The sequence below is a fragment of the Sodiomyces alcalophilus genome (assembly GCF_042370955.1).
Source record: "Sodiomyces alcalophilus JCM 7366 unplaced genomic scaffold ACRALscaffold_7, whole genome shotgun sequence".
NCBI classification, from domain to species: Eukaryota; Fungi; Ascomycota; class Sordariomycetes; order Glomerellales; family Plectosphaerellaceae; genus Sodiomyces; species Sodiomyces alcalophilus.
The window spans coordinates 35,917-63,585 of record NW_027263538.1 but is presented as its reverse complement, the minus strand read 5'-3'; the positions used below and the strand labels follow the sequence as shown (position 1 = coordinate 63,585).

At 52.8% G+C, this 27,669-nt stretch overlaps 8 protein-coding genes across 8 annotated transcripts in view; 6 read left to right on the top strand and 2 right to left on the bottom strand.

Annotated features, from left to right (window-relative positions):
- The window catches only part of ACRALDRAFT_1077646 (uncharacterized protein), a 4,020-nt gene extending 2,163 nt beyond the window's left edge, over positions 1-1,857 (bottom strand). Inside the window, exons 1-2 of the mRNA XM_071018670.1 lie at positions 202-1,857; positions 45-142 (exon numbers count right to left, since the gene is read on the bottom strand). Of these exons, the coding sequence (XP_070872209.1) occupies positions 45-142; positions 202-1,587 (1,484 nt within the window). The 5' untranslated portion in view covers positions 1,588-1,857. The remainder of the gene's footprint in view (positions 1-44; positions 143-201) is intronic.
- A 261-nt stretch (positions 1,858-2,118) lies between these two features.
- ACRALDRAFT_1052167 (uncharacterized protein) lies at positions 2,119-5,629 on the top strand. Its single transcript, XM_071015718.1, has 2 exons — positions 2,119-2,432; positions 2,519-5,629. Exons 1-2 carry the CDS (start codon positions 2,287-2,289, stop codon positions 5,286-5,288), a joined length of 2,916 nt encoding a protein of 971 aa, XP_070872208.1. The 5' UTR covers positions 2,119-2,286; the 3' UTR covers positions 5,289-5,629.
- Positions 5,630-7,239: 1,610 nt separating this feature from the next.
- ACRALDRAFT_2089503 (uncharacterized protein) lies at positions 7,240-9,654 on the top strand (the record flags this gene model as incomplete). Its single annotated transcript, XM_071022542.1, has 3 exons — positions 7,240-7,784; positions 7,841-8,810; positions 8,881-9,654. Coding segments are annotated over 3 exons (2,289 nt in total), but the record flags the coding sequence as incomplete, so codon positions are not given.
- Positions 9,655-10,670: 1,016 nt separating this feature from the next.
- On the bottom strand, positions 10,671-11,428 carry ACRALDRAFT_1072270 (uncharacterized protein; the record flags this gene model as incomplete). The annotated part of the gene is made up of 2 exons (XM_071017954.1): positions 10,671-11,070; positions 11,205-11,428. 2 exons carry the CDS (start codon positions 11,426-11,428, stop codon positions 10,671-10,673), a joined length of 624 nt encoding a protein of 207 aa, XP_070872206.1.
- Positions 11,429-11,949: 521 nt separating this feature from the next.
- On the top strand, positions 11,950-13,130 carry ACRALDRAFT_1077649 (uncharacterized protein). Its single transcript, XM_071018671.1, has 2 exons — positions 11,950-12,391; positions 12,600-13,130. The coding sequence occupies exons 1-2, from the start codon at positions 12,158-12,160 to the stop codon at positions 12,792-12,794; spliced, it is 429 nt and encodes a 142-aa protein (XP_070872205.1). The 5' UTR covers positions 11,950-12,157; the 3' UTR covers positions 12,795-13,130.
- Positions 13,131-15,277: 2,147 nt separating this feature from the next.
- On the top strand, positions 15,278-17,286 carry ACRALDRAFT_1052171 (uncharacterized protein). The gene is made up of 3 exons (XM_071015719.1): positions 15,278-15,581; positions 15,688-16,713; positions 16,800-17,286. The coding sequence occupies exons 1-3, from the start codon at positions 15,365-15,367 to the stop codon at positions 16,844-16,846; spliced, it is 1,290 nt and encodes a 429-aa protein (XP_070872204.1). The 5' UTR covers positions 15,278-15,364; the 3' UTR covers positions 16,847-17,286.
- Positions 17,287-20,981: 3,695 nt separating this feature from the next.
- Positions 20,982-22,797, top strand: ACRALDRAFT_1065466 (uncharacterized protein). Its single transcript, XM_071017165.1, has 6 exons — positions 20,982-21,182; positions 21,283-21,395; positions 21,606-21,651; positions 21,804-21,833; positions 21,977-22,160; positions 22,226-22,797. Exons 2-6 carry the CDS (start codon positions 21,352-21,354, stop codon positions 22,363-22,365), a joined length of 444 nt encoding a protein of 147 aa, XP_070872203.1. The 5' UTR covers positions 20,982-21,182; positions 21,283-21,351; the 3' UTR covers positions 22,366-22,797.
- Positions 22,798-25,262: 2,465 nt separating this feature from the next.
- On the top strand, positions 25,263-27,153 carry ACRALDRAFT_2029070 (uncharacterized protein; the record flags this gene model as incomplete). The annotated part of the gene is made up of 3 exons (XM_071020568.1): positions 25,263-25,426; positions 25,526-27,040; positions 27,120-27,153. 3 exons carry the CDS (start codon positions 25,263-25,265, stop codon positions 27,151-27,153), a joined length of 1,713 nt encoding a protein of 570 aa, XP_070872202.1.
- Positions 27,154-27,669: the final 516 nt, after the last annotated feature.

The following is a 27,669-nucleotide window of genomic DNA, read 5'->3' as shown; positions in this document are numbered from 1 at the left end:
GGATTGTCGTTGGGGGTTGTTTCATATAGGCCATGACGACTTACTTTGATTCATAAGGGTCAACGAACAAGCCTTCGCTCAGAGGGACGAACGGATCTTCAAGGTCCGGCATGATCATCATTTGTGCTTGATCGAGGGCAGGCTGTGATCGTTGTCAGAAGGGGGATACGCAATACAATTACGTGGTGGGACCCTACTTACGTTGACGTTGTAGAAATGGATGTCCTTGTCGTACGAAACGAAGCCGACCTTTGCGCCGGCAGGTATTTGCCGCCTGGGCTCGCCATCCTCGCCCTGTTCGTCTCCCTGTCCTGCGCCCCCGTACAGGGCGGCGAGAATTCCCTCGCAGAAAGACTCCACGAAGCCTTTCGTGTACGATTCCTGGGTGACGTCGATGAGGAAGAGGAAGCGTAGGCCGACAGGCTCCCGGGTCCAATATTCCTTGGGCACGACAAACTCGACAGTTCCACGCGTCAGCTCAGGTCGGTGATCTCGGTCCACTCTCACGCCCTGGGGCGTAGTCGCCGCGAAGTACTCGGACGGAGTATCGTTCGGAAACGAGCAGAGGTTGCACACGTATCTGTTGCCACCGGACCTGAACATCATGAACGGGTTGATATAGGCTCGGCACCGGCGGCATCTCGGTGGTCCAACATCGCCAAAGTCGAGAACGGGAATCTCCAGCTCGCCCGGTTGGAGGGGGGCCAACGGTTGCAAGACCAGACCCAATGGAATTCCCGTACTGGCCAAGCCCTCGGCGGTGGCGGGGACGTTATTCATGGTAAGGCGGGCGTACTTTGGGGAGGCGTTGCCCTGATCGAAGGCGACGAACGAGGTGGTGGACGGAGGGGGAACATGCCTCTCAAAAGTCGGGTAGACGTTCTTGAGATAGAACTCCTGGACAGAATCCCGCGCGAGGGGAATGCTTGGCATATCATCCGGAGATACCTGCTGCTGACCTGATGCCGGTACGAATGCGGGAGATGGACCGCCAAATCCATTGGCGTCGGCTGGCAAGGGCGAGGTGAAGGGATTCGGCGACACGGGGGCTGCAGAGACGTCGACGCCCGCCTGCGCGGGGAATTGGCTCATCTGGGTCGCGCCCGGCGAGTTGATGAATTGTCCACCGACAGTAGGAGTCACGGGCGCGGCGGGACTGGTATTCAGGAACGTCGAGGCAGGCATTCCAGGAGGAGGCATGCCGCTGAACGGCTGAGAGGACCCCGTCGGCTCGACATGATGGTACGCATGACGATCCTTCTTCTTTCTCCTCGTGTGTACCTCCCCTCCTCCTACTCCAGCTCCTCCTACTCCAGCTCCTCCTGCACCCAGAGACATGGTGCCCATCTGAGCGGCCAAGGTGGCATCTTGAGACGGGGGACCTTGAGGCGGGCCAGGGGGTGGCGGACCGCCGTACGTCTGCTGCTGGCCAGGCGGTGGCGGGCCATATCCAGGCGGTCCTTGTTGGTACGGTTGGCTGGCCACGGGCGGTTGAAACTGTGGAGGGGCGGGCTGTGTCGTGCGATTTGGATCGGAGGGATCGATCTGCTCGCCCTGGCCAAGGTGATGATACGTGCCGAAATCCATTCTGGGCGGTCTATACGTCGGCGACTAGGCTTCCAATGGGCGGGATCAACTCGGATGGTGCAACGGCAAAGTTCAAGACAGAGAGAAGTGAAGGTGTATACGAAGTAGGTGGGGATGGTTGCTGGTATAATGAAAAAGGTCGCAAAGACACTCGAGTGTATGGCGAAGGTAATAAAATAGAATGCCCACTACCAGTGTGGCATCATAGTCGAGAGGGCAAGAGGGCTCTCGGAGCCTGCGTTTCCGGACGGATTGAGCGTTTGGCCTTTGTTGTTCTTTTTGATATCTTCGTCCCCTTCCATATGGAAACCATGGAAGGTGCCACGATTCACTCCGAAGTTTTTCCATCCCGGTGCTTGACGTTCCATGCTTGGTACCTAGGCATTGCGTTGTTGCTAACTGAGTTGGGACTAGCCTATATTAGTCATCCATTGTGATCCGTGCGTGGCTCAACGCCAACTGGAATGGACGCGGCACCTTTTGTGGTCAGCGCAACTACGAGTCTCCGTACGAAGCACAAGATCAAGGCAACGCAAGCTGTTAGCGTACGGCCAGCCAGTGTATTCGAATACTGGCTCGAATATTCTCAAGCTTCCCTTCGCCAACTTTCCCTACTGAAATTGGGACTTTCCTGAGCAGAACCGATCAATTCCTCTCACCATTGGAGGATGCCTTGCGCATCATACGACTCCGGCAACCATGTTCACCTTTTGCCCTTTGCAGGGCGCCCAGTCGGAATCGACCGCGTCGCAGTCAATTCTAGAACTCGACGGAGGTGTTAAGGTTCTGATAGACATAGGATGGGACGAGTCCTTCAATGTCGAAAAGCTCCAGGAACTTGAGAAGTGCGTCGCGCTGCTCGGCTGCTCAACAACCTCAGAGAATGGGAATCTCAAAGTGATCGATCATCTGCTAACCGTATCATCTCCAGGCAAGTGCCAACACTATCGCTCATCCTCCTTACCCACGCTACCACGTCACATCTCGCCGCCTATGCACACTGCTGCAAGAATATCCCCCTGTTCACGAGGATACCCGTCTACGCCACAAGACCCGTCATCGACTTGGGTCGCACTCTGACGCAAGACCTCTACTTCTCCACCCCTCTCGCCGCGACAACAATTCCACATACCTCTCTAAGCGAGGCCGCCTACTCGTACTCCCAACAAACCGTCTCCGAACACGAATTTCTCCTCCAAGCACCTACCCCCGAAGAGATCACTCGATACTTCTCCCTCATCCAGGCCCTGAAGTACTCCCAGCCCCACGAACCTCTGCCCTCTCCGTTCTCGCCTCCGCTCAATGGCCTCACCATCACGGCGTACAACGCAGGTCACACGTTGGGCGGAACCATCTGGCATATCCAACATGGCTTGGAGTCGATTGTCTACGCCGTCGATTGGAACCAAGCAAGGGAGAATGTTTTTGCCGGTGCGGCTTGGCTGGGTGGGGCCGGTGCTGGGGGAGCAGAGGTCATCGAGCAGTTGCGCAAGCCCACCGCTCTGGTATGCAGCAGCCGCGGCGCCGACAAGGTTGCCCCGTCCGGAGGAAGGGCCAAGCGCGATGAGCAGCTAGTCGACATGCTCAAGCTCTGTCTAAGTCGTGGAGGAACCGCGCTCATCCCCGTCGACTCGAGTGCCCGCGTCCTGGAACTGGCCTACATGCTGGAACACGCCTGGAGGTCCGATGCGGCGAAGGAGGAGGACAGCGTCCTCAAGACCGCCAAGCTGTACTTGGCTGGCCGCAACATGTCCAGCACCATGCGCTACGCCCGGAGTATGCTCGAATGGATGGATGACAACATTGTCCGCGAGTTTGAAGCCACCGCCGACGGCCTACGAAAGACAAACGGGGCGGACGGCAGGCATTCCAGGGACGCGGCGCCCTTCGATTTTCGCCACGTCAGATTAGTGGAGAAACGGGGGCAGATCGAAAAGCTTCTCAGCCGAAGCACCGACAACGTGCAATCCGAAGGCCGCGTCATCCTGGCCAGCGATGCCAGCTTGGAATGGGGCTTCTCGAAAGACCTGCTGCGGGGCCTTGCCAAGGACTCGAGGAACCTGGTCGTGCTCACCGACAAGCCGGCGCTGTCCACGACGGACCGGCCATCCCTTGCGAGAACGCTCTGGGAATGGTGGAAGGAACGTCGAGACGGCGTGTCGGTTGACCAGACGGCAAACAGCGACAGCATCGAGCTCGTATACGGCGGGGGGCGCGAGTTGACCATTGGAGATGTGAAGCGGCAGGCTCTGGAAGGAGAAGAACTGACCATGTACCAACAATGGCTCGCAAAGCAACGGCAGCTTCAATCGACCTTGCAGACTGGGGGGGCAACGGCCCTGGAAGCTCCTGTAGATGCGGCCGATGAGGCGTCATCGGATTCCTCGTCCGACTCGGGGGAGTCTGACAATGAGCAGCAGGGCAGGGCCCTCAATATCGCGACTACCATGGGACAGGCGACGCGCAAGAAGGTCGTCTTGAGCGACAAGGATCTGGGCATCAACATCCTCACCAAGAAGCGCGGTGCGAGCGATTTCGACGTCCGGAACAGGCGGGGCCGGGAGCGGTCGTTCCCGCTGGCCATACGACGGAGGCGCGACGACCAATTCGGTGACATTATACGGCCTGAAGATTACCTGCGGGCCGAGGAAAAAGAAGAAGATGTTCCGGATGCCGACGTCGCACGCGGTAACGAAGACGACGATCGATTGGGAAGGAAGCGGAAATGGGAGGACAACACCGGCAAGGGCTCGAGCAAGCGACTGAATCTGAGAAGGGACGGCTCCGCAGATGACCAGGAACCGCGGGCCGCTTCGGATGGGGTCATGGCGGACGACCTGGACGATGCTGAAGAGGACGTGGCCGAGGACGAGATCCAGGGTCCCGCCAAACTTGTCAGGACAAGCGAAACCGTCATGGTGAACCTGCGGATCGGCTTTGTCGACTTTAGCGGCCTTCACGACAAGAGGACCCTGAATAACCTGATCCCGCTGATCCAGCCGAGGAAACTGATCCTCGTCGGGGGGACGCGGGAAGAAACAAAGACACTGGCGACGGATTGCAGGAAGCTGCTGGCTGCCCAGATTGGAGCGTCCGACGAAGGTGTGGTGGACGTTTTCACGCCCGAGATGGGCGAGTCGGTCGACGCCAGCGTTGATACGAACGCCTGGGTCGTCAAGCTGTCGGACTCGCTGGTGAGGAAGCTCAAGTGGCAGAATTTCCGGGGTCTGGGCGTTGTCACCATCACGGGTCAGCTCATCGGAGAAGCACTTCCCGTCGAGGACAGGGACAGCAGCAGCAGCAACAAGAGACAAAAGACGGGCGAGGACGCGGGGACGGCCGAGGGGGAGTCGAATGCCGACGAGGCTGCCGATGGCGTCCAGGTGGTACCGACGTTGGACACGCTGCCCATGAGCATGGCGTCGGCGGTGCGTGCGGCCGCGCAGCCACTGCACGTTGGTGACCTGCGTCTGACCGATCTACGGCGAGCCCTGCAGGCGGCGGGCTTCACGGCCGAGTTCCGGGGCGAAGGAACGTTAGTCGTGAACGGCATCGTGGCGGTTCGCAAGACCGGCACGGGCAAGATCGACGTGGAAGCCGTGGCCGTGGGGGATCCAGCATCGGTTGTGCAGCACAGGAATACTTTCTACCAAGTCAAGAGGATGATTTACGATGGGTTGGCCGTGGTGGCTGGCGCATAGAGGCGGAGTAAGACGGCCAGATTCTGCAGGGAGTTGTATGAGAGAGGTTGAGCTTTGATGTCGGTTATGTACGTATAGGTTGCGGGTGTGTCTCCATATTATATCCATGGGTTAGGTGATTGGATTTGGACGTAATCCAAGTCATGAGGTTAATGGCCTGGCGGTTTCTACGACTTGATCAACCAACAAACGAGTCCATTCCCCCGAGGTAGTCAAGGCTGAGAGCCAAGGCTGGATTCGGACCTTAGTCATCCAAGTCCCTAATAGGTATAGCGTAAGATAATTAGGGGGTGCGTTGTAATTACGGAGTACGGGAAATCCCGGTCCCAGCTGAAAGCAGGTGGGGGTGTGGAGTGTCAAGACGACTTATTGGTTAACACTGAATGAGCTATCAGATCGGGCCAAGGACTATCAAAGGCCAATGATTGGCGGACCAGCGGTCGCGTCCATGACCTGCCCAATTTGCAGCCCCAGCGAACCCACAGACCACTCCAAGGGAGGCCGCTCGTCTGTGTCCTGTCCTGTCCCTTCCGTGTCTTGTCGTCTTCCAGTACGTGGTCGGCTTCGCGTTGATGGACCTACCTAATCCTTCAACCAAACGTGGAACTCCCCCTTGCCTCATTATCCTTTTCTTCACTCCGTTCTCCATTCTCCGTTCCCCCGCTCGCCCCTAAAGTACAGGCACCCATCTCCAAAAGCCAAATAGATTCAACCTGCAATCCAGCTGCCAATTATCACGCCTTGACCTGATGTATTCATCTTCCCCTGAAAGTTGGAGCTCACATCTCACCTAGCCCGACTCTCCCGCGATTGCCAAGTCGCCAAGATTCCCAGTTGGTTGCAGGTGACGAGGCAGTTTCGGGAGCCATCCCCGACATCCCTCCAGCGTGTTTTTCTCTCCCGCCTCTTTTCTCTCCCGTCTTCTTTCAGTCCCCAACTCCTGTTCTCGCACGAACCTGTCCATTCCCACCATTTCCTCGACGACAACGGGACCACAGCGTCAACGCGAAGACAACGGCGAAGCGGGACCTTGGCGATTGATCCTGCCTCGGGGCAGTAGCCGGGCAGACGAGGCACGACGTTTGTTCTCTGTCCACCATCCCCCGACGGCTTCCGCATCATCGACCTCGCAGCCTTGTCCCAGCCTCTTGCTCTTTGAATCCTCCGTTCCCCGTTCTTAAAACACACGCCACCCTGTACCATCATGCCAACCTTTCTCACCCACGAGAAATCGCCCGTCTACTCGTCCAATACGGATTTCTTGGACCTTGACCCCAACAACACCCTTAGTCTGGCCAGGAAGCGTGATACTACCCCAGGCGCCGTGGGCACACCAGATGGTTACCCCCATTCCATCCCTCTCGGTAACCATCGTTCTCAACCTATCCATGACAGTTTCGACGAGAGCTCCTTCTCTTCGGCCCATACGTCCGAAGCCTCATACCCGAATCCCGCCCAGGTGAATGGAACCCGTCCGACGAGCATGAGCTCCCTGTCCAACGGTAGATCCGTAAACGGAAGGGTACCGAATGACGCGGCCTATCATGACTCCATCGCCGACCCCAGCGACGATCGAAACGGGCAATATCACCCTTTGCAGAACGGTTTCACCGTCAAGATGCCAGAGAGACCGCCACCCCCACCGCCGCCGCCCGCGGTTGCAGAAGTTGCCCAAGGCTACGACGGTTGCGCTTCCTCGAAGGAGTCCGACGCCGATATCACCGAACCGGCATCCGTTCGCTCAACAGCAGCCGCCTCGGCAGCTCAAGCTCAAGACTCGCCTGTGAGTCCAACGCAATACCCCGAACGGCAGGACGACGGTGGGGACCGCCCCCCAGACGATGCCCCACAGCAACTCGAAGCTACAGTCTTCCAGGCTGTCCCAGCCGCCAACACGACCACGCCTAACCCTCTCACGAAGACCCCATCACTCCCTCCCGATTACCGGATCCAAGCCGGGCCACAAAGATTCTCTTCACCGCCCTTAAACCCTTCTGCCAGCGGCACGGCAAGCACCCCATACTCCATCCATGCGCCGTCAAACTCCAGTCTCAAACAACGACATACCCTCGAAGTACCTCGGCCCAATCCTACCCGGACGTCGAGAGATGGTACCGACTCAGCTGTTGCCACCGGTCGATTCTCTCCTACGGTGGCGAGTTCCGCTGCTCACAGGGCGTCGGTCAGCTTGGCTCGGAGGAACACTCGCTCTATGCAGTCCGATGCACCCCGGGACGAGGCCATGCCGGATGAGGATGCCCTCCGGTGGGCCGAGGCATACCGACAGAAGAGGGCGAGCAAAAGGAAAAAGAAGGAAGAGGAGGACGACGATAGGGTTCTTGTGGGAACCAAGGTGGACGAGCACCATGCCAACTGGGTTACAGCATACAACATGCTTACCGGCATTCGCGTCTCCGTCTCAAGGACAAACGCAAAACTCGACAGGCCGCTTACGGATGCCGACTTTGAGGCCAAGCAGAAGTCAACTTTTGACATGTGAGAAGCACATCCTCTCTCTCCTTGTTTCTTTTCTTGATTCTAACTCCGTGCAGAGCCGGTAACGAATTGGTTCCGTCGGCAAAATACGACTTCAAATTTAAGGACTATGCGCCGTGGGTTTTTCGGCATCTCCGCGCCCTCTTCCACCTCGATCCCGCCGACTACCTCATGTCCCTGACTGGGAAGTACATCCTGTCCGAGCTCGGGTCCCCCGGCAAGAGCGGCAGCTTCTTCTACTTCTCCCGGGACTACAAGTATATCATCAAGACCATCCATCATGCCGAACACAAATTTCTCCGAAAAATCCTCAGGGATTACTACAAACACGTCAAGGATAATCCCAACACCCTCCTATCCCAGTTTTATGGCCTCCACCGAGTCAAGATGCCCTACGGCAAGAAGATCCACTTTGTCGTCATGAACAATCTCTTCCCACCTCACCGAGACATCCACTCCACCTTTGATCTGAAGGGCTCGACTGTCGGCAGGGACTATAGGGAGGAAGACTTGGAGGACAATCCACGGGCGACGCTGAAGGACTTGAACTGGATTAGGCGCCAACGTTCTCTCGAGCTCGGCATCCGAAAGAAGCGCCTGTTCCTCGAGCAGCTGACCAAGGACGTGGCGCTACTGAGGAAACTGCAAATCATGGACTACTCCCTGCTGGTGGGCATCCACGATTTGGAGAGGGGCAATGAAGAGAATCTACGGGACAAGACACTCCAGGTGTTCAGTCCGGGCGGTTATACCACTCAAGACGAATCCGAACCGCAATCGGTCTTGCTTAGGACGCCATCTACCCTGGAGAACGCCCGCAAGGCGAAGGAGCTGAGGCAAATGATACGCCAAGAACGACCAGTGCCAATGGGCCAGACGGCCAGCAAGATGCCGGATGAGCTCGACGAACCACACCTTCGAGCTGGCGTATTCAACCAGGACGACGGCGGCCTTCGCGCCACCCACGAGGATAACTCGCCCGCCGATGAAATCTATTATCTGGGCGTCATCGACTGTCTGACTCACGTGAGTTTGCCCTGACCCCCGCAAAACCTCAATGCTGTGTATGGGGGACGGTATGCTAACTGATGACTAGTACGGAATGATCAAGAAGATAGAAAACTTCGTAAAAGGACTCACGAGTGACCGGACGCAGATCTCTGCCCTGCCCCCGGACGAGTACGGTGACCGGTTCTACCGCTTCGTCGAAGGCATCACCATGTCTCGCGAGGAGGCAGAGCGCGAAAAACAAATGAAGGAGGAGGCCGCAGCAGCCGCGGCCGCCCAAAAGGAGAACGAACGTGTATCGAGCTGGCGGAGCTCAAGTGCGAGGCGTCTATCGAGTTGTATTTCCATACCACCCATGCCGAGCCATCAGCCGCCCCCCGTCCCAGCACCAAGCGGAAACCCGTCACCTCAAGCCCAAGAAATCACGGAGAAGGCCAAGCGCGAAACGAATCAATCGGAGGAGCGGTGTGCAAATGAAGATGCCATTCCCGAGAGGACCCTGAAGACCGTGCCTGTCCCGACTGATAGACGAGAGTCCGGCCAAAGCCAGTCGATTCTGCCAGTTGTGGAAGAGGCGGCCGAAGTGCACTCGACCAAGGGCCACAGTCGCGAGGGTGGTCACTATAATCAACCCACGACTCGTCATGCTAGGCTAGGCCTCCGTGACCAAATGGCAACCAGAACAGACGAGCAGCATCCACCACCTACTCCCCCCAAAAATGGCTTGAAACCAGAAAGCCAAGACAGTGGCTACGGAACACTAGCTCAGGACATGGAGAACGGCGCCAACTACGAGCCTTCCAACATGGCGCCGCCCCGGCTGAGCAAGGACTCTCTGAACAAAGATCTGCCTCCGTTGCCCACCGAAGTAGGGTTTGATAACAGAGGTCGGGGGCGGTTCTTCTAAGAGCGAACATTCTCCACAAGGCAACCCCAACTCGGACCAGATATCAAATCGATTCAACAAACAAAATGACATGGTATCAGGGCCAGAGATGCGGCAGTCAGTATCTCAAATCTATGATATCGATATCGCATCATGGATAGGTACTGTTGGGATGAAGGTGGTGCCTGAGCCGGGCTCATCCGCCAGCTGTCATCCCAGCCAAGAAGAACACAATTGCAAAGGCGACGATAATGATGGTGCATCCGAGACTTGGCCTCTGGGTTTGGTTTCCTTTTTTTTCCTTTTTTCCCTTTTTCTCTTTCTTTTATTCCCATTGTCATTCCCTTTCTCCACCAGAACTCCTTTGTCGCTTCATTCTCGTCATATGGATGATACCACCATTGCGTCGAGCATGCTTTTACTTTTTCTTCTTTTTCATTTTTCCTTCTCCGTCCGGTCATACAAGACAGGACTTGTTGCCTACGTATGATGTAGAAATGGGTCTGGTCAGAAATTGGGGATGGGTCATAAAGCATCAGAAAGCGGCATAGGTAGTAGAACATTAAGAGGGCTAGTTAATACTAGGAATCCTTCATCAGAAGAGTAGGCTGGCCAGCCCGTTGTATCCGTCTTGCTGTTTAGATCCTATCTAGCCTCTGCCGCAGACCTCCATGCACCGCCGTCTTCATTGAGATGGTATATTTTGCCTCTAATCCTTTCCTCGCGGCGGCCATATCTCCTGCTGTGGAAGACTAACCGAGCAGGTGCGAGTATCAGGCTGGCTACCAGTGATCACGCGCAATGTACAGCGATACTAGACATGGGCTCCTACTTCTCCGGCCTGGCTAATGAACAGGAACCATCAACTCGCTGGGTTTAGCGATAGACAATAACACATCACACATATCCAGCCAGAAGCATTTTGTTTCTAGTCCCAAGTCAAAGCACTTCTATATTTCGTACACCATGCCACTCCTTGACAGAGAAGGGAGTCATGTTGCGCTGTCTCCCTTCATTCCAACCATCTCATACTCTCCACCGCCATCCCTCCCTCTGCCTCTGCCTCGTCCGCTGGAGACGCCTTGTTCTGGGTCTCCGTCCTCGACCGGCCCTCCGTTCTCATGCCGTATCCGGTCTTCGTGTGCTCTATTACCGCCGCTGTCGCCTCCGCCGCCACCAAAGAAAATCGGCCGTAGCTCGCGCCATTGGCTGCCCCATACGCCCAGCCCGATACAGAGTGCCGATGACGCCGTCATGGCCACCCACCACATCACGTTCCGGGGGATTTGCGAGCTATAGAGGGACGTGATGACCAGGTGGAGGCCATGTAGCGTCAGGGCGAAATCGGGCACAAGCTTGGAGCGGGATATGAGAAGGATGATCGCAATCGCCCTATGATACGGCACATGTTAGATTCGATGATTGAACTCGGACAGTCGTGGCGAGATGAAAAGGGGGGAGCAAAGTCAAGACGAAGGGAGAAAGGAACTTGCATGCAGAATCCGCCGTTGAGAACCCAGACGAACCCGAAAAGCCACCCCTGGGTTGTGTCGCCCCGGACAGCCTCCCAGCCGAACACGAGGTCGAGGCCGAAAGAAACGCCCGCCACGAGGGCCGTGAAGAGCATAAGGACGATTGCGCCAAAGTAGTAGAGAAGCTGGAGGAGAGCGATTTGCGAGGCGATCTTGAGTGGCGGCAGTTCCCTGATGGCCCCTGGGCGCGGGGGTCTCCTCCTCCTCGACAACCTCATCCTGGAGATATGAGGAAATAGGGTGGTGGAAAGGCGTTGGATAGGTCAAGGGCTCGTGGGGCGTATGCGCTGAGGTAGCCGACTGGGTGGGAGTCTCGAGAAGCGATGCCGAGAAGATCGGCCGTTGGGAGGAATCGCTATGGGGATACCATTCCGGAGTATGAAGCGTAGAATTCTGGAAGCGAAAAGGCAGTTCAAATAATGCGCTGAGACTGATAAGGATTGAGTCCTAGGTGCCTTGGATTTGGAACTGCGCGATGTGGAAGGGCTGTTTGGTGGTTAGGTCAAACAAAATCAGAGCTCGAGACGGTTGCCTTGGGACTTTGTTGCTGGCATAGGTAATCATCGCGAGATTCGGAAATTTGCACCCCCTGATGACATAGGTGCAAATGCGCGTGATGTACAGATACACTAGTATGAAGGCTAGACCCACTTCGCTCACCGCCCGAGGTTTCTGCCGGGTTCCTGTGAAGCTGGGACTGGATTTTTGAACCCGCAGCTCACTTTCCCCCTCGGTCGATTACCAAGGACGGAGACAGTTGATCGATTTGAAAACGAACCCGAACCCAGTAGCCGACATATTCGCGTTTCCCAAGTCGCCCATACCGAACGCTGCCACATCATACGAATCTTTTACGCCAATATCCGTCTCAACTGTTTACGGCTCTTCAACCTCCGCGCTTTCCCCCCTCCACCCGCTCCCCTACCGCCTGGAACACAATACCCGCCATGGGCCTCTTCAATCCCTTCAAGTCACCCGAGTCCAAACGCGCCGAGGAAGTGCGTACCGGTGCCGTGGCCCCCGACCGTCGTGAGCGTGCCAAGTGCTGGGAAGCTCGCGATGCCTACTTTGCCTGCCTCGACCGCGTCGGTGTGATCGACGCCATCAAGCATGATGGAGAGGCCCGGAAAGGCTGTCCCTCTGAGAATGAGGCCTTTGAAAGGGATTGCGCTACGGCTTGGGTACGCCTCTTATTTTTGTTTCCCCGCCAATTCTTGTCATAGCCTGTCATAGCCTGTCAGCCCCTCCTTTATCTTTCCGGTCCCCCAGCCTGGTGGTTTTCTGCTCTCATGTCTTCAAACCTCCTGCCACCCAGTCTCCCCGTGCCTAATCCAACTACTCCATTTCCCCCATTCGACACCACAGGGCTAACGGGTATTTTCTTGATAGGTCAAGTATTTCAAGCAATGGCGTGTATCCGACATCCAAAAGAAAGCAAAAATAGCCCAGCTCGAAGCCGAGGGCGCGATCAAGATGGAGGTCACACCATCCTTTGCCGAAGCTAGTGACAGTGGCCCTACCGGTGTACCCAAGGGCGCAAGTAAGGAGACTATTCAGGAGCTACTTGCGAAGAGGAAGAGCTGAGTCGAAAGCATCCCATTTTCTTTTACGCTCTCCGGCCAGGCAGGGGGTAATGGAGCTAGCGACGACATGTCGAGACTACCTTGACTACCCTCGACTCGGAGCGGAACTCCTATCACGATTGGACAGGAGGTTGGCTATACTGTACAATACGGAGCGCTGTATCATATTCCCTGGCCATCTATTCTCGCGGCGGCACAAGGGTGTCAGTCTACGCGGATTCTCAACTTACGTATAATGAACATGTAGTATTATTAGGACGTCTGGTCACACTTCCCCAGAACGGTATACAATTTCCATCGAACTGTGTACAATTCAATGCGTCTTACTCGGGCTGGCTGGTGTGCTTGTGTTGGAGGACCCCCGGGGCAGTGATCTCAAGCGGATCTCCGAGAACTGTTCCTGAAGCGTCTTAAAATCATCCATATCGACAGCATGGCGGCAAAGGTGTGTGCGTTCAGTCGCCAGTATGAACCGCCCAAGCACGACGATTGCGAAGAGATTGCTTCATCTGGCGAAAGTGGCGTGCCACGAATTGTCTAACCCGTGACGGCGTTGATGGCACTGCATCCTGAGCGGCTGCTCGCCTGTCCCACTCCTGGTCCGCGCCTCGAAGTTGGGCCGCACCCTCGCTCATTGCCTACATGTTCTAGCAGTTAGTGCTGCATAGGGACGGAGTCTTGACAACATACCTCCTGTGCTTTGTTAGAGGTGTTGGACATGGAAACACACGAGTCTGACCGGTTTTCCGGGCCCTGGCTGTGGGATAGTTGTGTGCGGCACATCAGCCGTCTCTGCTCACCGGTCGACTGTCGACGGACTGCGAGAGCGGGACAGTAAACATGAGGGTTCCTAGAGACCTTTGGGCCCCTTCTTCGTTCGTTTCTTCGTTTGTTTCTTCGTTCTTTTCTCCGCCCTTGTCCAGCAAGGCATCGCTCAACCCAGTCGATCCTCTCAATGCCAGATTCCGGAGGCGAGGTTGCTTCAGCGCCGACCGGAAGTATAGCCGACACTTGGACAGGCCCCTGACTCATACGTCCGTTATGGACGAAGGATTTGCGGTTCCGCGCCGCGGCCCGGACAAATAAACTGCTTGAACAGTCGACAGTTGAGGCGAGGACGGTATACTGGGCATCAAAGGGGTTGGACAAGTCTCTCTGGAGCCGGATTGCATCAGTACGTCACGTCAGCTAGGCCTGTATCGCCAGCGGGGAATGCGGGACATGGACTGCCTACCTGAGAAGCAGGATTGCAGCAACGGCTAGGGGGATGAGGGTTTTGCAAGTGGTGCACAACAGACTCCCGTCGTCGGCTCATTCCCCTCAGATGTGGACTTGGGGCTAAGGAGAGCCTTTCGACGCCGCGGTAGGAAAGACTCGGGTTTGGAAGTATGCGATTTCAATAGCTGTCTTACTCGAATGGTGATCTGTCTGGGCGAGGGTTGGGTGTCGGCAGCACATCCGCCCCTGGAGTTGATGCGACGGGCAGATGGAACGGTCGCCAGTCGCAGACGATACACGAGCGGCGTCAGGTAAATACGTGTGTAGGGATCCTAGGGAGCAAGATTCAAAAGGAGTGAGAGTGAAATATAGATATACTGTTCGTCATGTATGTTTCCCGCCGGGATGGAGGTAGGCCTGTTCCGAAGGTTCTGTGATAGAAACTGGCCATGTAGGGACGCGTTGGGTCGAGAGGAATTGGAGAGTCGGATAGATGACCTTTAACCATGAGAGTAATGTCGACGCATGCAATTCACCTGCCAGCTCGACGTTCTTAACTCGTAGTTGGAATTCTAGTCAGGCACCACCCTCCGATATCACACACCGCCATCCGTAGGAGTGAAAAGATGGATGCCGTACTCTCGAGGAGCGACTACCTAGGTAGTCCTTTCCCATCAGCGAATGCAACTTATTCCCTCGTGAGCCATTTATATGAGTCGATGCCAATGATACCGGCCATAATGTGGTGCAGTAGTCCAGTCTCCCACCTGACATGCCGATCGCAAGCCAAGTTCCCACGAGACCTGGTAATGCTGGTACATGACGCGACGGCATTATACAGATTATCTTGATGAAGACCTATCGACGAACATGGAATATATGGCCCGAATAGGGAAACGAAGTCTGCATACTGGTCCGGTCCTGATCCCGAAGTGCAAGGGGTAGGCGAGTCTAGCATGCTTATAATGTAATTATATTCGGATTCTGTACAGGCCTAAGAGTACCAGGCAACGGTGCATGAACACCAGGTAGGTGGGTATTCGCAGATCTCTGGCTCCTGATATCGAGAGGACTTGAAAAGCAGTGCTGATTAGAACATCGGATCCCATCGATCTTCTATTCGTACGTTTGGTACGCGTGTTAGAAGTACTTGGTACGCGGTGGTAGGGTAGAGTTGAATGTATTATGTAACACTCCGGAGCTTCGGGTATTCGCGGGGTAATTACTCCACAGATCATTTGGAGGGGATGATGCCGTCGGAGCTGGACGCGTTCGAAACTTTGCCTCCAGAGAGGCTGGCTCTGGAAATCAATGTCAAGCATTACGCTACGGGCTTGATTTCTCTGTATAATTATGTATATACGGAATTTGACCAGAATTTCGAGGCAAAGCCTTGTGGCAAGGCATTGCCGGGCACCTGCCGGGCAGCGCTTCGCTTCGTCTTCCGCCTCTCCCGTCTTTGACTGGTCGGATCCTCTCATGTCTAACACGCTGCTGACAGAAGAGGAACTGGCCATTGCAGATACCGCCGAGCGCTATTGCCAGGAACATCTCCTACCTCGTGTTTTACGTATGCTGTTCTCGCCCCCACGCCCTTTTCCCTTTCGTCATATGCGCTCCCACGTACTTAGCCCTACTGAGACGGCTTGCTAACCCGTCTTCGACCCGATTTCCAGAGGCCTATCGCGACGAGCACTATGACAAGAAGATTTTACAAGAGATGGGGGAGCTGGGACTCCTGGGTGCGACGATTGACGGGTACGGCTGTGCAGGCGTGTCGACCGTAGCAGGCGGCCTCATCACTCGCGCCGTTGAGAGGATTGACAGCGGGTACCGTTCCGGGATGTCGGTCCAATCCTCCCTAGTCATGGGAGGTATCTATGAGCATGGATCACAGGAGCAGAAGGAAAAATATTTGCCTGGAATGGCAAAGGGAACCATTCTGGGCGCGTTCGGCCTGACAGAGTCGAACCATGGCAGCGATCCCGGCTCGATGGAGACCACGGCCAAGCCGCATCCCTCCAAGAAGGGGTACTTCTCCATCTCCGGGTCCAAGACGTGGATCACGAACTCGCCCATTGCCGACGTCTTATTGGTGTGGGCAAAATTGCAGGAGACGGGCAAGATCCGCGGCTTCCTGGTCGACCGGTCGCAGTGCCCTCCGGGAACGCTCGAGACACCACCCATCAAAAACAAGAACGGACTGCGGGCCTCCATCACTGGTATGATCCAGCTGGACGAGTGCCCCGTCCCCGCGGAGAATATGTTTCCGAATATTGAAGGTCTGAGGGGCCCGTTCTCCTGCCTCAACAGTGCCCGGTACGGCATTGCGCTCGGTGTTATGGGGGCTCTCGAGGACTGCATCGCGAGAGCCAGAGAATACGCGCTGGAGAGGAAGCAATTCAAGGGGAACCCACTGGCGAAGTACCAGCTGGTGCAGAAGAAGCTGGCGGATGCTAGCACTGATGCGGCCTACGGCACGCTCGCCGCCATCCAGGTCGGCCGTCTGAAGGACCAAGGCAAAGCGACGCCAGAAATGATCAGCATGGTCAAGCGGCAAAACTGCGACAAGGCCTTGCAAAACGCACGGGTATTGCAGGAGATCTTTGGAGGGAACGCCGTGAGCGACGAGTACAGTATTGGTCGCCATGTAGCCAACCTGTTCGTGACGCAGACGTACGAGGGCCAAAGCGACATACACAGTGAGTGTCTTTTGAATCGCGGCGGTGGTCCGCATTACCTTCACACTGGGCGATCTGGAAGTTTTGTCTAACCTGCCCTGTTTTAGGCCTCATTCTTGGCCGGGCCATCACCGGGATCCAAGCCTTTGTCTGACGGAAAAGATTGACGCGAAGGGGTGTCGGAACGTAGGAAAGCTTCACGATGGCTTGATCTTTACCATTTCATACGTCTAAGACGGTCTTCAGTATTCTCGCCACACGTATGTCACATCGAGCTTCATATAGAGCTTTGCCAGGATTCAGGGTGCTACAGAAAGGCTAGAAACTATGGCCAGTCGGAGTACCGGCAGGGCCATGGGCCAGGAATGCAAGGCCGGGGTTTATCATCGGTTTGGCCTTCCTTCGGGATACATCTTCCTGGCCGCCGACACATCGCCATGCTGCTGAATGTTCGGGTAATTTTGTACAAACATTGTTCAGCGATTCGGAAGAGGGCCGAAGCCGTACGAATATATGAATTCGAAGAACCGAGACTCCACGAGATATGACAACATTTACCAAAGCAGTGGACAGTCAAACACAGGAGGGAGGCCGACAAGACCCACCATGGAAGGTTGGGGAATCATTGTCAGCCTTGCCCGTCACGGTAGCTGACCGTGGCGTACCTAATATCCAAATAATAAAAAGGCGACAAACATGTGTACCATGTGATGTGACTTACGAAGTATTTTGGAGGAGTACCACTATTTGCAGCCGCCCTGTCTGGTATTTGCAGCCCTCTCTATCCTATTTCGGAAGGTTACGCGAGCCCGCGTAGTAGTCTGTATACGCCACTATCTTGGCTGTATATATCGCGTACCGGTACGTACCTGTATCGCGATAAAATTTTTATAGTGTTAAGACTACCGCTATTTACTATAACTTATCTCGAATACTCTATACTATAAAATCACTGCTATTCTTTGATTATTTTTATCTATCTTTAAGTATCTCGGAATATACGATATCCTTTTCCTGCCCTAGGCCTGTTATCCCGGCTACTACTACCCACGATAAGCTCCTTATAGCCGTAAAGGCGTATTATCGTTAGCACGGCTTTAGTGTCGTGAAGTCGGGTAATAGGAAGCGTGCCACCGGTAAGCTCTTCTATATCCGACTCGTCTATAACCGCGGCGGCGTATAAAGGCTATCTAAAGCCACTAAAAAAGCTACTAAAATAACTAAAATCGGATACCCTTAGGCCACCACTATAGTACTGATTAAGGAGGCGTAGGAATTCGTTATCGCGGATAAGGATTTCTATAACCACCCTCCCTTTATATCGGATATAGTAGTTATATCGGTAATAACGAGGCTAGATTCGTAACGGGCTATTAAAGCAGCCCGGGTTAAGATAATAATCGAGTAACTATCGGGTATAGGTAAGCTCTTTGCCCCGTAAATTACTAGGTAAATATAGTAAAAATTTAGGGAGGATCTCCTTTACGGCCTTTTAATTAACGTATAGGATATCCGTAACTATTAAGGGCAGCTATAGCAGGAGAAGTACGGACCTTTATTATTAATATAGTATTTCCTCGAGAAACTATAGATAGGGGCGTTAGGCGAATACTATGTTTATTAGTACTTTAACCGCGATACGAATCGTATCGATATAATCTTTTAGACCTATTAAGACTATATCGAGTAGTAGAAAAAGAATCCGGAGTTATTACTTATAGATTACACCTATTCTATTAGTAAATACCGGCTATAAACTCTAGGATTATTTACGATTAACTAACCTTTACTTAGGTAAATCGTTTTAATATACCTCTTTTCGAGGTTATAGGCGTAGCCGTAGACTATAGCTCTTATAACTACTACTTTACCCTAGTATCCAGGGAAAATCAAGAGGCTTTTGGATAGGTTTATAAAAGGATAAAGGCGATCTTTATAATTAAGGCTATCCAGTTTCTAAGTTCTATTATCACTAATTTTAATAAAGCTCTTAAAAATACGTTAAGTGTTATTTTCCCTGCTATTAACTAGCAGATCTATATATAGTATATTATAAAGAACGTTAATCTTTATACTAAAAAGAAATAGGACGGCCCTCTTAAGGGAAGCAGCCTTTTCCCGCCCGGTAAGTTAAGTCCACGATCTTTTTTTTAGTGTTTTAGATTACTATATATAAATAAATTAATTATACGTATATATATATATATATAGGGTAGGGTAGTGGGTCCTTAAAAAATTTTCTTATAATAATATTAGCTATCTTATCGCCTATCCTACCTAATCGGGTTTAGTACGTGAAAATGTTTTACTAACCGAATAATAGCTATATATAATCCTTTTAACGATAAATATAATACTAATACTCACGAAGAGGATAAGAGTAATAATATTATCGCCTTATAACTCGCCGGTAATCCGGAAATCGCCGCCTTAATTACTAGCGAAATTAGAGATAGTAATTATACTAGGGCACTACGAGATTCGCGTATTTTTATATCGGCGCCGTCTAATTAGCCGATAGTTAACGGGTTCCTTATTTTATAGAGGTCCTATGTTTATACGCTAATAGAGGAATTATTTAATAAGCACTAGGGCTTATTAAAACGGTAGTTCGGCTATAAACAGTTCGGTACGTTACTATTACCCTTTACTACCATTATTATCACTAACCTTATTATAGCTCTCGTGGATTATCTTAAATAAACCTACCTCCTATATCGCGATTAGTTCTATAACTACGTAGTAAAGTATTTTCGTAACTACGGTATTAGAGTAATAAGCCGTATAGAGTCCGCCCACGTAGAGCTTAAGACGTATCTTCGAAATCGTTTAATTAACCTCGATAAGCTCTCTTGTAAGTCTAATAGATAGTAACTAAAAAGAGTAAGCGACTAAGGATTAGCCTAGTAGAGGCGGGTATAAAGCACGCACTAATATATATAAATCGACCCGTTATCTCTAGCCTTATCTTCGAGGTTATATTTAAGGCGCTAAAGCTTATCTAATAATAGTATCTAATTATAGAGGAAGCCTTTAGGACTTATTAGTCTCTTCCTGACTATATAGGGACCTTTTAGGCGTAGTACGGATTACTATACCGCTATACGATATTACGCTGCCTAAAGGTAGTGGGCGTACTAGAACGTGCTTAAGTTAATCCGTACTAGTAGGTTAATTAGAGCCTGGTATATTTACCCGCTCCTCTTATATTATCTTATTTCTGACCGTTTACTACCTATTTTAGCCTGAAATACGATAGATATATAAAAGGACCCGAATCCTTGATCCTTTTCCCGTCTAATCGACTCGGAATTAATTAAGGGAGCTGCCTAATACTCCTGGTAAGCCGCGACGGCCGTAGCGATCGCGCGCTACCGGCACTTAAGGGAGTTAAGCGCCGCCTAGGACTTAAGGCCCTAGGGCTCGAAGTGGCCGCTTACTATCGTAGCATAAGAGGGATTAACTAAGGCCGCGGTGTAGGAGGATTAATCCGGTGCAGGCAGCTATAGTAGCTACTATAAAGACTACCCGCGCGTTATTTACTAAGCTTAGGGCTAAGATAGTTTTAGCACTTACTAGTAGGCATCGCTATATACCTTAAGGGCAGCCGCCTAGCTAAATATAGTGGCCAGAGTCTTAGCAGGTATATTAGTCTACTTAATAGCAGGTATTCTAAGTATATATAAACGTACCGCCTTTAAATTAATAGGCGGCCGGGAGTAAGTTTTAGGTTACGCTGTAGCCGTAGCGATAGGTAATATAGCGTGATTAGTGGCCTTAGTTAAATAGTTATTTTATAGTAGATAGCGATTAAGTTTAGGGTAGTTTTAAATAAAATAGTCGATTTAGAAATATATTATTTTACTAGCTAATTTAACTGATTTTAAGAATACCGAGTCTTACTTAGACTTATTTAAAACTTAATACTATAAAAATTCTATCGCGATACAGGTACGTACCGGTACGCGATATATACAGCTAAGATAATGGCGTATACAGACTACTACGCGGGCTCGCGTAACCTTCCGAAATAGGATAGAGAGGGCTGTAAATACCAGACAGGGCGGCTGCAAATAGTGGTACTTATTTTGGAGGCGCATCTGCCCAAGCAATTCCCTGGGCGAGCCGATTTTGTAAAAGTGGCGGCAGGCGTTTGCTTGGTTGATGATTCGCCCCTTGATTTCTCAGCAAGGTGGCGGTGTATGTGGCGGGGCTGACTTGTACCATTTCGAGAAATTTTGACTAAGGTGGGGTCATAGGGGATCAGCATGATCGGGCATCCTTCACTGCAGGGCCGGACATACGGTCGTCACTTTCTTTCTTTCTTCCCCCCCAACCACATCACACCAACACCCTCTCGACTTCACCATCGCACTCAAACGCCTTCTGCCTCCCCATCTCCTCCGACGTCTGCCATTTTATTATCTTCGACCACGACAGACGATTTCCCAGACCGAAGAAACCCGATAAATATCCCTCGCTCTTGTTTTGTACGTTTGATCTTCCCCTCTTCCCTGAGCGCTCTTTTGTCGCCGCCCGCATACGCTTCCGCCACCAGTCATTTGCTGACTTGTCGCTCCTCCATAATAGCCACGCGCAGGCAGACGAGGCCCCATCGTCTCTTTTTTCTAGATACCCCCCGAATATACAACTTTCACGATGGCTTTGAAGCGTATCAACAAGGAACTTACTGACCTGGGCCGGTATGTATATTTCCCTCGTTGTTTGGTTGTCGCATCCCTGCCCAAGACCATCGTCAGGTGGGTGGGGCTGAAGTCGAAGCGGGGTCTGTTGCCGAAAGCTGTTCGGCGTGCATCGCATCCAACATCATCCAAGCTGACGGCGTTCCTGGCCTCGTCGACCCCGGCCGGCTTCCATGATTGATTTTCAATGCTAACTTACGCTGTATAAAGTGACCCGCCCTCGTCTTGCTCCGCTGGCCCTGTTGGGGAGGATCTGGTACGTCCCATCCCCTAAACCGCACGGCAGCTTCATATGGCAACATGGCCTCGATTTGTAGCGCCAGTCCTCCCAGATTGCCATACGTTGCTTCTTGCAAACGGATTTTGGGGAGGTCAAGTTGACGAATACTAACATGGCCATGTCCGCAGTTTCACTGGCAAGCGACTATCATGGGACCTGTAAGTCGGCCTCGTACCTTTGCCGCCCTTGATGCCGTTGGATCTTTGGGAGTGCATAACCTTACGCCTTTATTTGAGATGCACTCCCTCGCATCACCATCGTTTCTCAGCAGTCGCATACCGCTAACACCTGTTGACACCAGGGCGACTCTCCGTACTCTGGCGGTGTCTTCTTCCTTTCTATCCACTTCCCGACCGACTACCCCTTCAAGCCGCCGAAGGTGAACTTCACCACCCGCATCTACCATCCCAACATCAATTCCAACGGCAGCATTTGCCTCGATATCCTGCGAGACCAATGGAGCCCTGCCTTGACCATTTCTAAAGGTTGGTCACGGCCTTGTTAGGTAGCCTTCTGTACACGTGACGCGAGACTAACCATGACCTACCAGTACTTCTGTCCATCTGCTCTATGCTGACAGACCCCAACCCCGACGACCCTCTCGTTCCAGAGATTGCCCATGTCTACAAGACGGATCGGGCTAGGTACGAAGCAACCGCTCGTGAATGGACCCGAAAGTACGCCATCTAGGCCGGGACAGTGAGATTCAAGCAGTACTAAGCTTCAACCGCGCTTGGATTTTCCGCTCTGATGGTCGAGGAGTCTGATGCCGACTCGGACTGGCCCACTTAATAGGGCATTTGTGGTTATGGGGCATATAGTGGTCTCCTTGCCTACGAGATAAATCCTAAGTGGTGGATATGGGGCAAGGAAGACATTGTGAAGGAGGCCGCACTGGAACTAGGTACCGAACGACAGTGCGGCAAACAATAACAATACATTCTTAATACTGGCCAGACCCCCAAAATTGCCTTGGTCTGGCCTACGTGGACGGTCAGCCTCGAGCCACGGGTTGAACTACTATGTTACGGCCAGTACAAAACGAAAGAAACTATTCTGGTCCCCAGCCATTCGAGCCATTCTTCCGTATGACAGTGAACAGTTTCAAAATCAGCCGACGCGTGTCCTGCTATAGCTGGTGGCCATGTAGCGACGTGTACCAGTCTCCCGGAGACATGGACACGAGCATGGTCCCGGAACGTGAACTTGGCCTCAGTGACGAAGGCTATACGTAGATGAAGACCTGCCTGTGCCAGGCGGTCCCGCCAAGCGAGGATTATAGGTAGATGATGCGGTAGCTATAGCTATTGCGCTGGGGATTTGCTCATGGCGCATCAAGGAGATTTGGGATATAGTATGTCGGAAGACCCAGCATCACGTGACGGAATCATGTCTCAGTTCCGTCACTGTACGGGAAGTGGAAAATCATCCGGACCTTGGTCGGTATGCGCTTGAGCATTTCAACGTTGCCAGTGGCGTATATGTGGCTACGAGAAGTTTTCCAGTGCCTTCTGTCCAGCCCCAACGACACCACCGAGGTATAAATTGTGTGTTCGAACTGACACCTGGTTGCCAGGGGTTTTTAAGAAAATAAAAATAGAAATAGAAATACGTTGTACACGGTACTCAATATCGTTTTTTCCCCCGAGAAATGCGACACATGTCGATTCAGGTGTGTCAGAAACCCCTGGCTGAAACATTTGCGACCGTACGCAAGCGCATGGGCGAAACGCTGGCAACCATAGTAAAAGAGCCAATAGGCGTCCACGGTCCCGCCGAGAGAAGACATATCGCCGCGTCCCTCTGAATGGTTATAATCATTCACAAGACGTGTCGTGTCGTCTTTCTTTCGAGTATGTAGACCAAGTGGCGTCATTACCCACCTGTGTGAGCAGATGAGACGTCTCAAGGAAGAGTCGTACGCACATAGTAATCATAGCCTACCTATCCATACCTAATTACACCATAACTGCATCCAGACAGTTGAGGCCCGCGCGAGGTCCACGTGACAACATACAACATAGGTACTTCGCAACGTACGGTGTACAGTTCACCATAACACGTACCGTACCTACGTATGTAGTAGGTACCGCACAGTACTGATGTATATGTGTAGTATATACGCTCCACTTTGGTGAGTTTGAATGTGTTAATGATTGCCGGAATTAGACACACAAATTTTAACAATCATTAACACAAGCGGCTTCATCGCTAATAGAAAGAGGCTCCACTGCGTACCATAAGAACCAGAGAAGGTCCCCGCGGGTATCAGGTACACTAACCTACTTGGGAATCAAAGCGGTTTCGCCTTTGAATGCTGCAGGAACCTACCTTAGATAGTGCCGGGGTACCTCTTTTTCCTACGTGCATCTCTCGAACCAAACACACCTCTTTGGATTGTCTCGTAGACGAACATAGGTAATAATAAAGCAACAGAGCCCTCAATAAAATCTGCTGGCAAACACACTACGAGGTCTATACCCGTAATGCCCAAATGAGGACTCTGACCTGTCCTCGGGAAATTGGTTTGGAGCAAGTCCAGCGGTACTGTAGTGTACAAAAATACAACTTACCTGACCCACTCCTCCGGCGCTAGACCAGACTCGTGCACACCCTGACCCCTGAACTCCAAGTACGGAGCAGATTCCCTTCACCACGATGATTCCCTGACAACGTACTACTTGTACAGCACGAATGGCTTCAATCGGACTCTATCAATGCATGGTCTGTAACCAGCAAAAGGTCCGGGCCACCTTTCCCTCATAATTCCCTTCTTCAAACATCCCAGCTGTGCTGTGGTTTCCGTTTCTCTTTGGCCTGCCCCGACTCCGACCCCGCGCATACAACGTAATTACCTGTCTAGCGGTTCTCAATTACTTCCATCTCGAGAGCCTCCTGGCGTGGGCGTTGCGAGTAGGTACGTGTGATCGACGCCAAATATCAGTTCATGTTTCTCACACTCCCTTGTCTACTCCCCACTACCCTGGATTTTAAAGTCGACTTGGCTCTTTCGGCATAATCACCGCCTTCAGCAGACATCTCGCAGCTTGCCCGTCGTAGCTGTTTTCCCGTCGCCTCCCTGACTCCCCGGGGCTCTGGACTCTCGACCTTGTTGTTGGAGTGGTGTTGCATTGTATCTTCAACCAAAACACTGACATTCTTTCCGAACAGTCTAGTCTTTCTTTTTGGGCCTACTGGGTATTCGGGTATTCGGCTTTGCTCAATTTCGATTCTTCTTCTACAGCGCAGACGCGTGTCTCGTTCTTCTCCTTCTCGGCTTGTTCAGCAGGCACTGAACCAACGCAGCCACTGCAATTTTTTACAACTCATCTCACCACTCGTTCGCCGCGCTCCCGATTTTCGCAAAGCATCCGAAAAGAATCGTCGAAGCGACATAGTACAGCGAGACACGGCCAAGGGAAGCAATTTCCAGAAAACGGCTTAAAGATCCAAGGAATCGCCAAGGGAAGCAAGGTCTGCGCCACGAATACACTCCGAACCAGCTGGTCTGTGGTGGGCTGCAGGGCCGCGGGAGGACGAGGCGCACTTCGGTTTCTAGCGGAGGCCCAGACGCCGTGGACGCCACGATGGACTACAACTCTATGGGCGCCGAGAGGCCCTCGGAGAGGTCAAGATGGACACCCCTCACGCGTATGCTGCTTTCCGGGGAGATGACGCAGGAAAAACAGAAGGAGTTGTCGGCAAGGGAGAAGTTCGACCGATGGATGATTAACGAGGGATACCGAAGATTGTACGTTCATCCGGATTTCGGATTGACAATCAATCGCGAACCGATTCGGGCGGCGCGTCCCAGTTGCTTATGATGCGTGCTAACTTGGCAATGTGGTAGTTTCGTCTTTGTGTTCGTCCTCCTCCACGGGCTTGTCTTCGCCTTCGCATGCGTCAACTTTGCGCTCAAAGACAACCTGCAAATAGCGCGTGACGTCTTTGGCCCGACTTTCGTCATCGCCCGTGCGGCGGCACTGGTTCTCCACGTCGATGTCGCTCTCATCCTGTTCCCCGTCTCCAGGACATTCATCTCGCTCGCTCGGCGGACACCTCTGAACGGCATCATCCAGTTCGACAAGAACATCACCTTCCATAAGGTCACGGCCTGGTCGATCGTCTTCTTCTCGTGGGTCCACACGATTGCTCACTGGGTCAACTTCGGCTTGATTGCCGCGAAGCACAATCTCGGGTTTTACGGCTGGCTGCTGGCTAACCTGGTATCCGGGCCAGGCTGGACGGGATATGTGATGCTGATTGCCCTTATGGGCATGGCCATGACGTCGATGGAGAAGCCGAGACGTGCCAATTACGAGAGGTTCTGGTACACGCATCATATGTTCATCGTGTTCTTCTTTTTCTGGTCCATCCACGGCGCGTTCTGCATGATCCAGCCCGACTTCGCCCCGTTCTGCGTCAGCATCGGCAGCAGCGCCATTGGCGTCTTCTGGCAGTACTGGATGTACGGCGGCTTCTGCTATCTGGCCGAACGCATCGCTCGCGAAGTTCGCGGCAGGCACAAGACGTACATTTCGAAGGTCATCCAGCACCCCAGCAACGTGTGCGAGATTCAGATCAAAAAGGAGAACACGAAGACCAAGGCCGGCCAGTACATCTTCTTGTGCTGCCCTGCGGTGTCCCTCTGGCAGTACCACCCATTCACGCTGACAAGCGCGCCGGAAGAGGACTACATCTCCGTCCACATGCGCGTGGTGGGCGACTTTACTCGGGAACTGTCGACGGCCCTGGGATGCGATTTTGACAACAAGAAGGATACCAGCAAGGTCGTTGGGGTGAACGGGGAGGGGGGCGATGTCGACCCCGCGCTCCGTCGAGTACTACCCCGTGTCTATGTCGACGGTCCGTTTGGCTCGGCGTCTGAAGACGTGTTCAAGTACGAGATTTCGGTTCTCTGCGGCGCAGGCATCGGCGTCACCCCTTTCGCGTCCATTCTCAAGTCCATCTGGTACCGGATGAACTACCCGCAGAAAAAGACGCGCCTGAGCAAGGTCTATTTCTTCTGGATTTGCCGCGATTTCGGTTCTTTCGAATGGTTCCGCTCCTTGCTCCTGGCGATTGAGGCTCAGGATGTCGACAACCGCATCGAAATCCACACGTACCTGACGGCCAAAATCAAAGCAGATGATGCGACTAACATTATGATCAACGATGCCAATGCCGACAAGGATACCATCACGGGCCTTCGATCGCCTACCAACTTTGGACGACCAAACTGGGACATGATCTTCCGCGGCATCAGGAAGCTGCACGCGCCTGCCGAGGCTGGTGTTTTCTTCTGCGGGCCCAAGGGGTTGGGCAGCACGCTGCATATTTACTGTAATAAGTACAGCGAACCTGGGTAAGTCGAGCCTGTTCATTCACCCGGCCTTAACCAGGCGCATCGATGATGGGGCTCGAGAAACTGATATTATGGGCAGCTTTTCGTTCGTTTGGGGCAAAGAGAACTTTTAGAAATTCGTGCCATAGCCGGGCCTATACCTTTTCCAGATCATCTCGCCATCCCATGCACTCCCCTGGGCAGTTTCTCACCACGCTGCACCTTTTTTTCCCGAAAGGGCGGGCCATGCCTGCAGGCTTCAGGAAGCCTCCCACTTTCATCCTCTCACATATCTGCCGGGCCACTGCCGGTAGTCTTCACATCAGCGGGATCGCTTCCTCTTCTTCCCGGCTGACCACTAAAAAGAAACGAACCCAACAAATATATAAGCAAGGCAGACCATACGGGTCAGTCAGGTCCTGTTGTCTTTCTTCTCCCGGTCGAGGCCCGTTGACAGAAGTGGGCCACAGAGGTCAAAGGCTTTGCGGGAGGGCAGGGCCATCGTATGCGATCTTCACCGGACACCAGCGATTGCGGATATAATTGGTTTAATCACCATCTGTTGAGTATATAGTCTCTCGCCTTCTGGCCTATTCAAGCGCTTATAACATATCAGAAATGCAAATTTCATTTTCCCTTCTTTTGTCAAG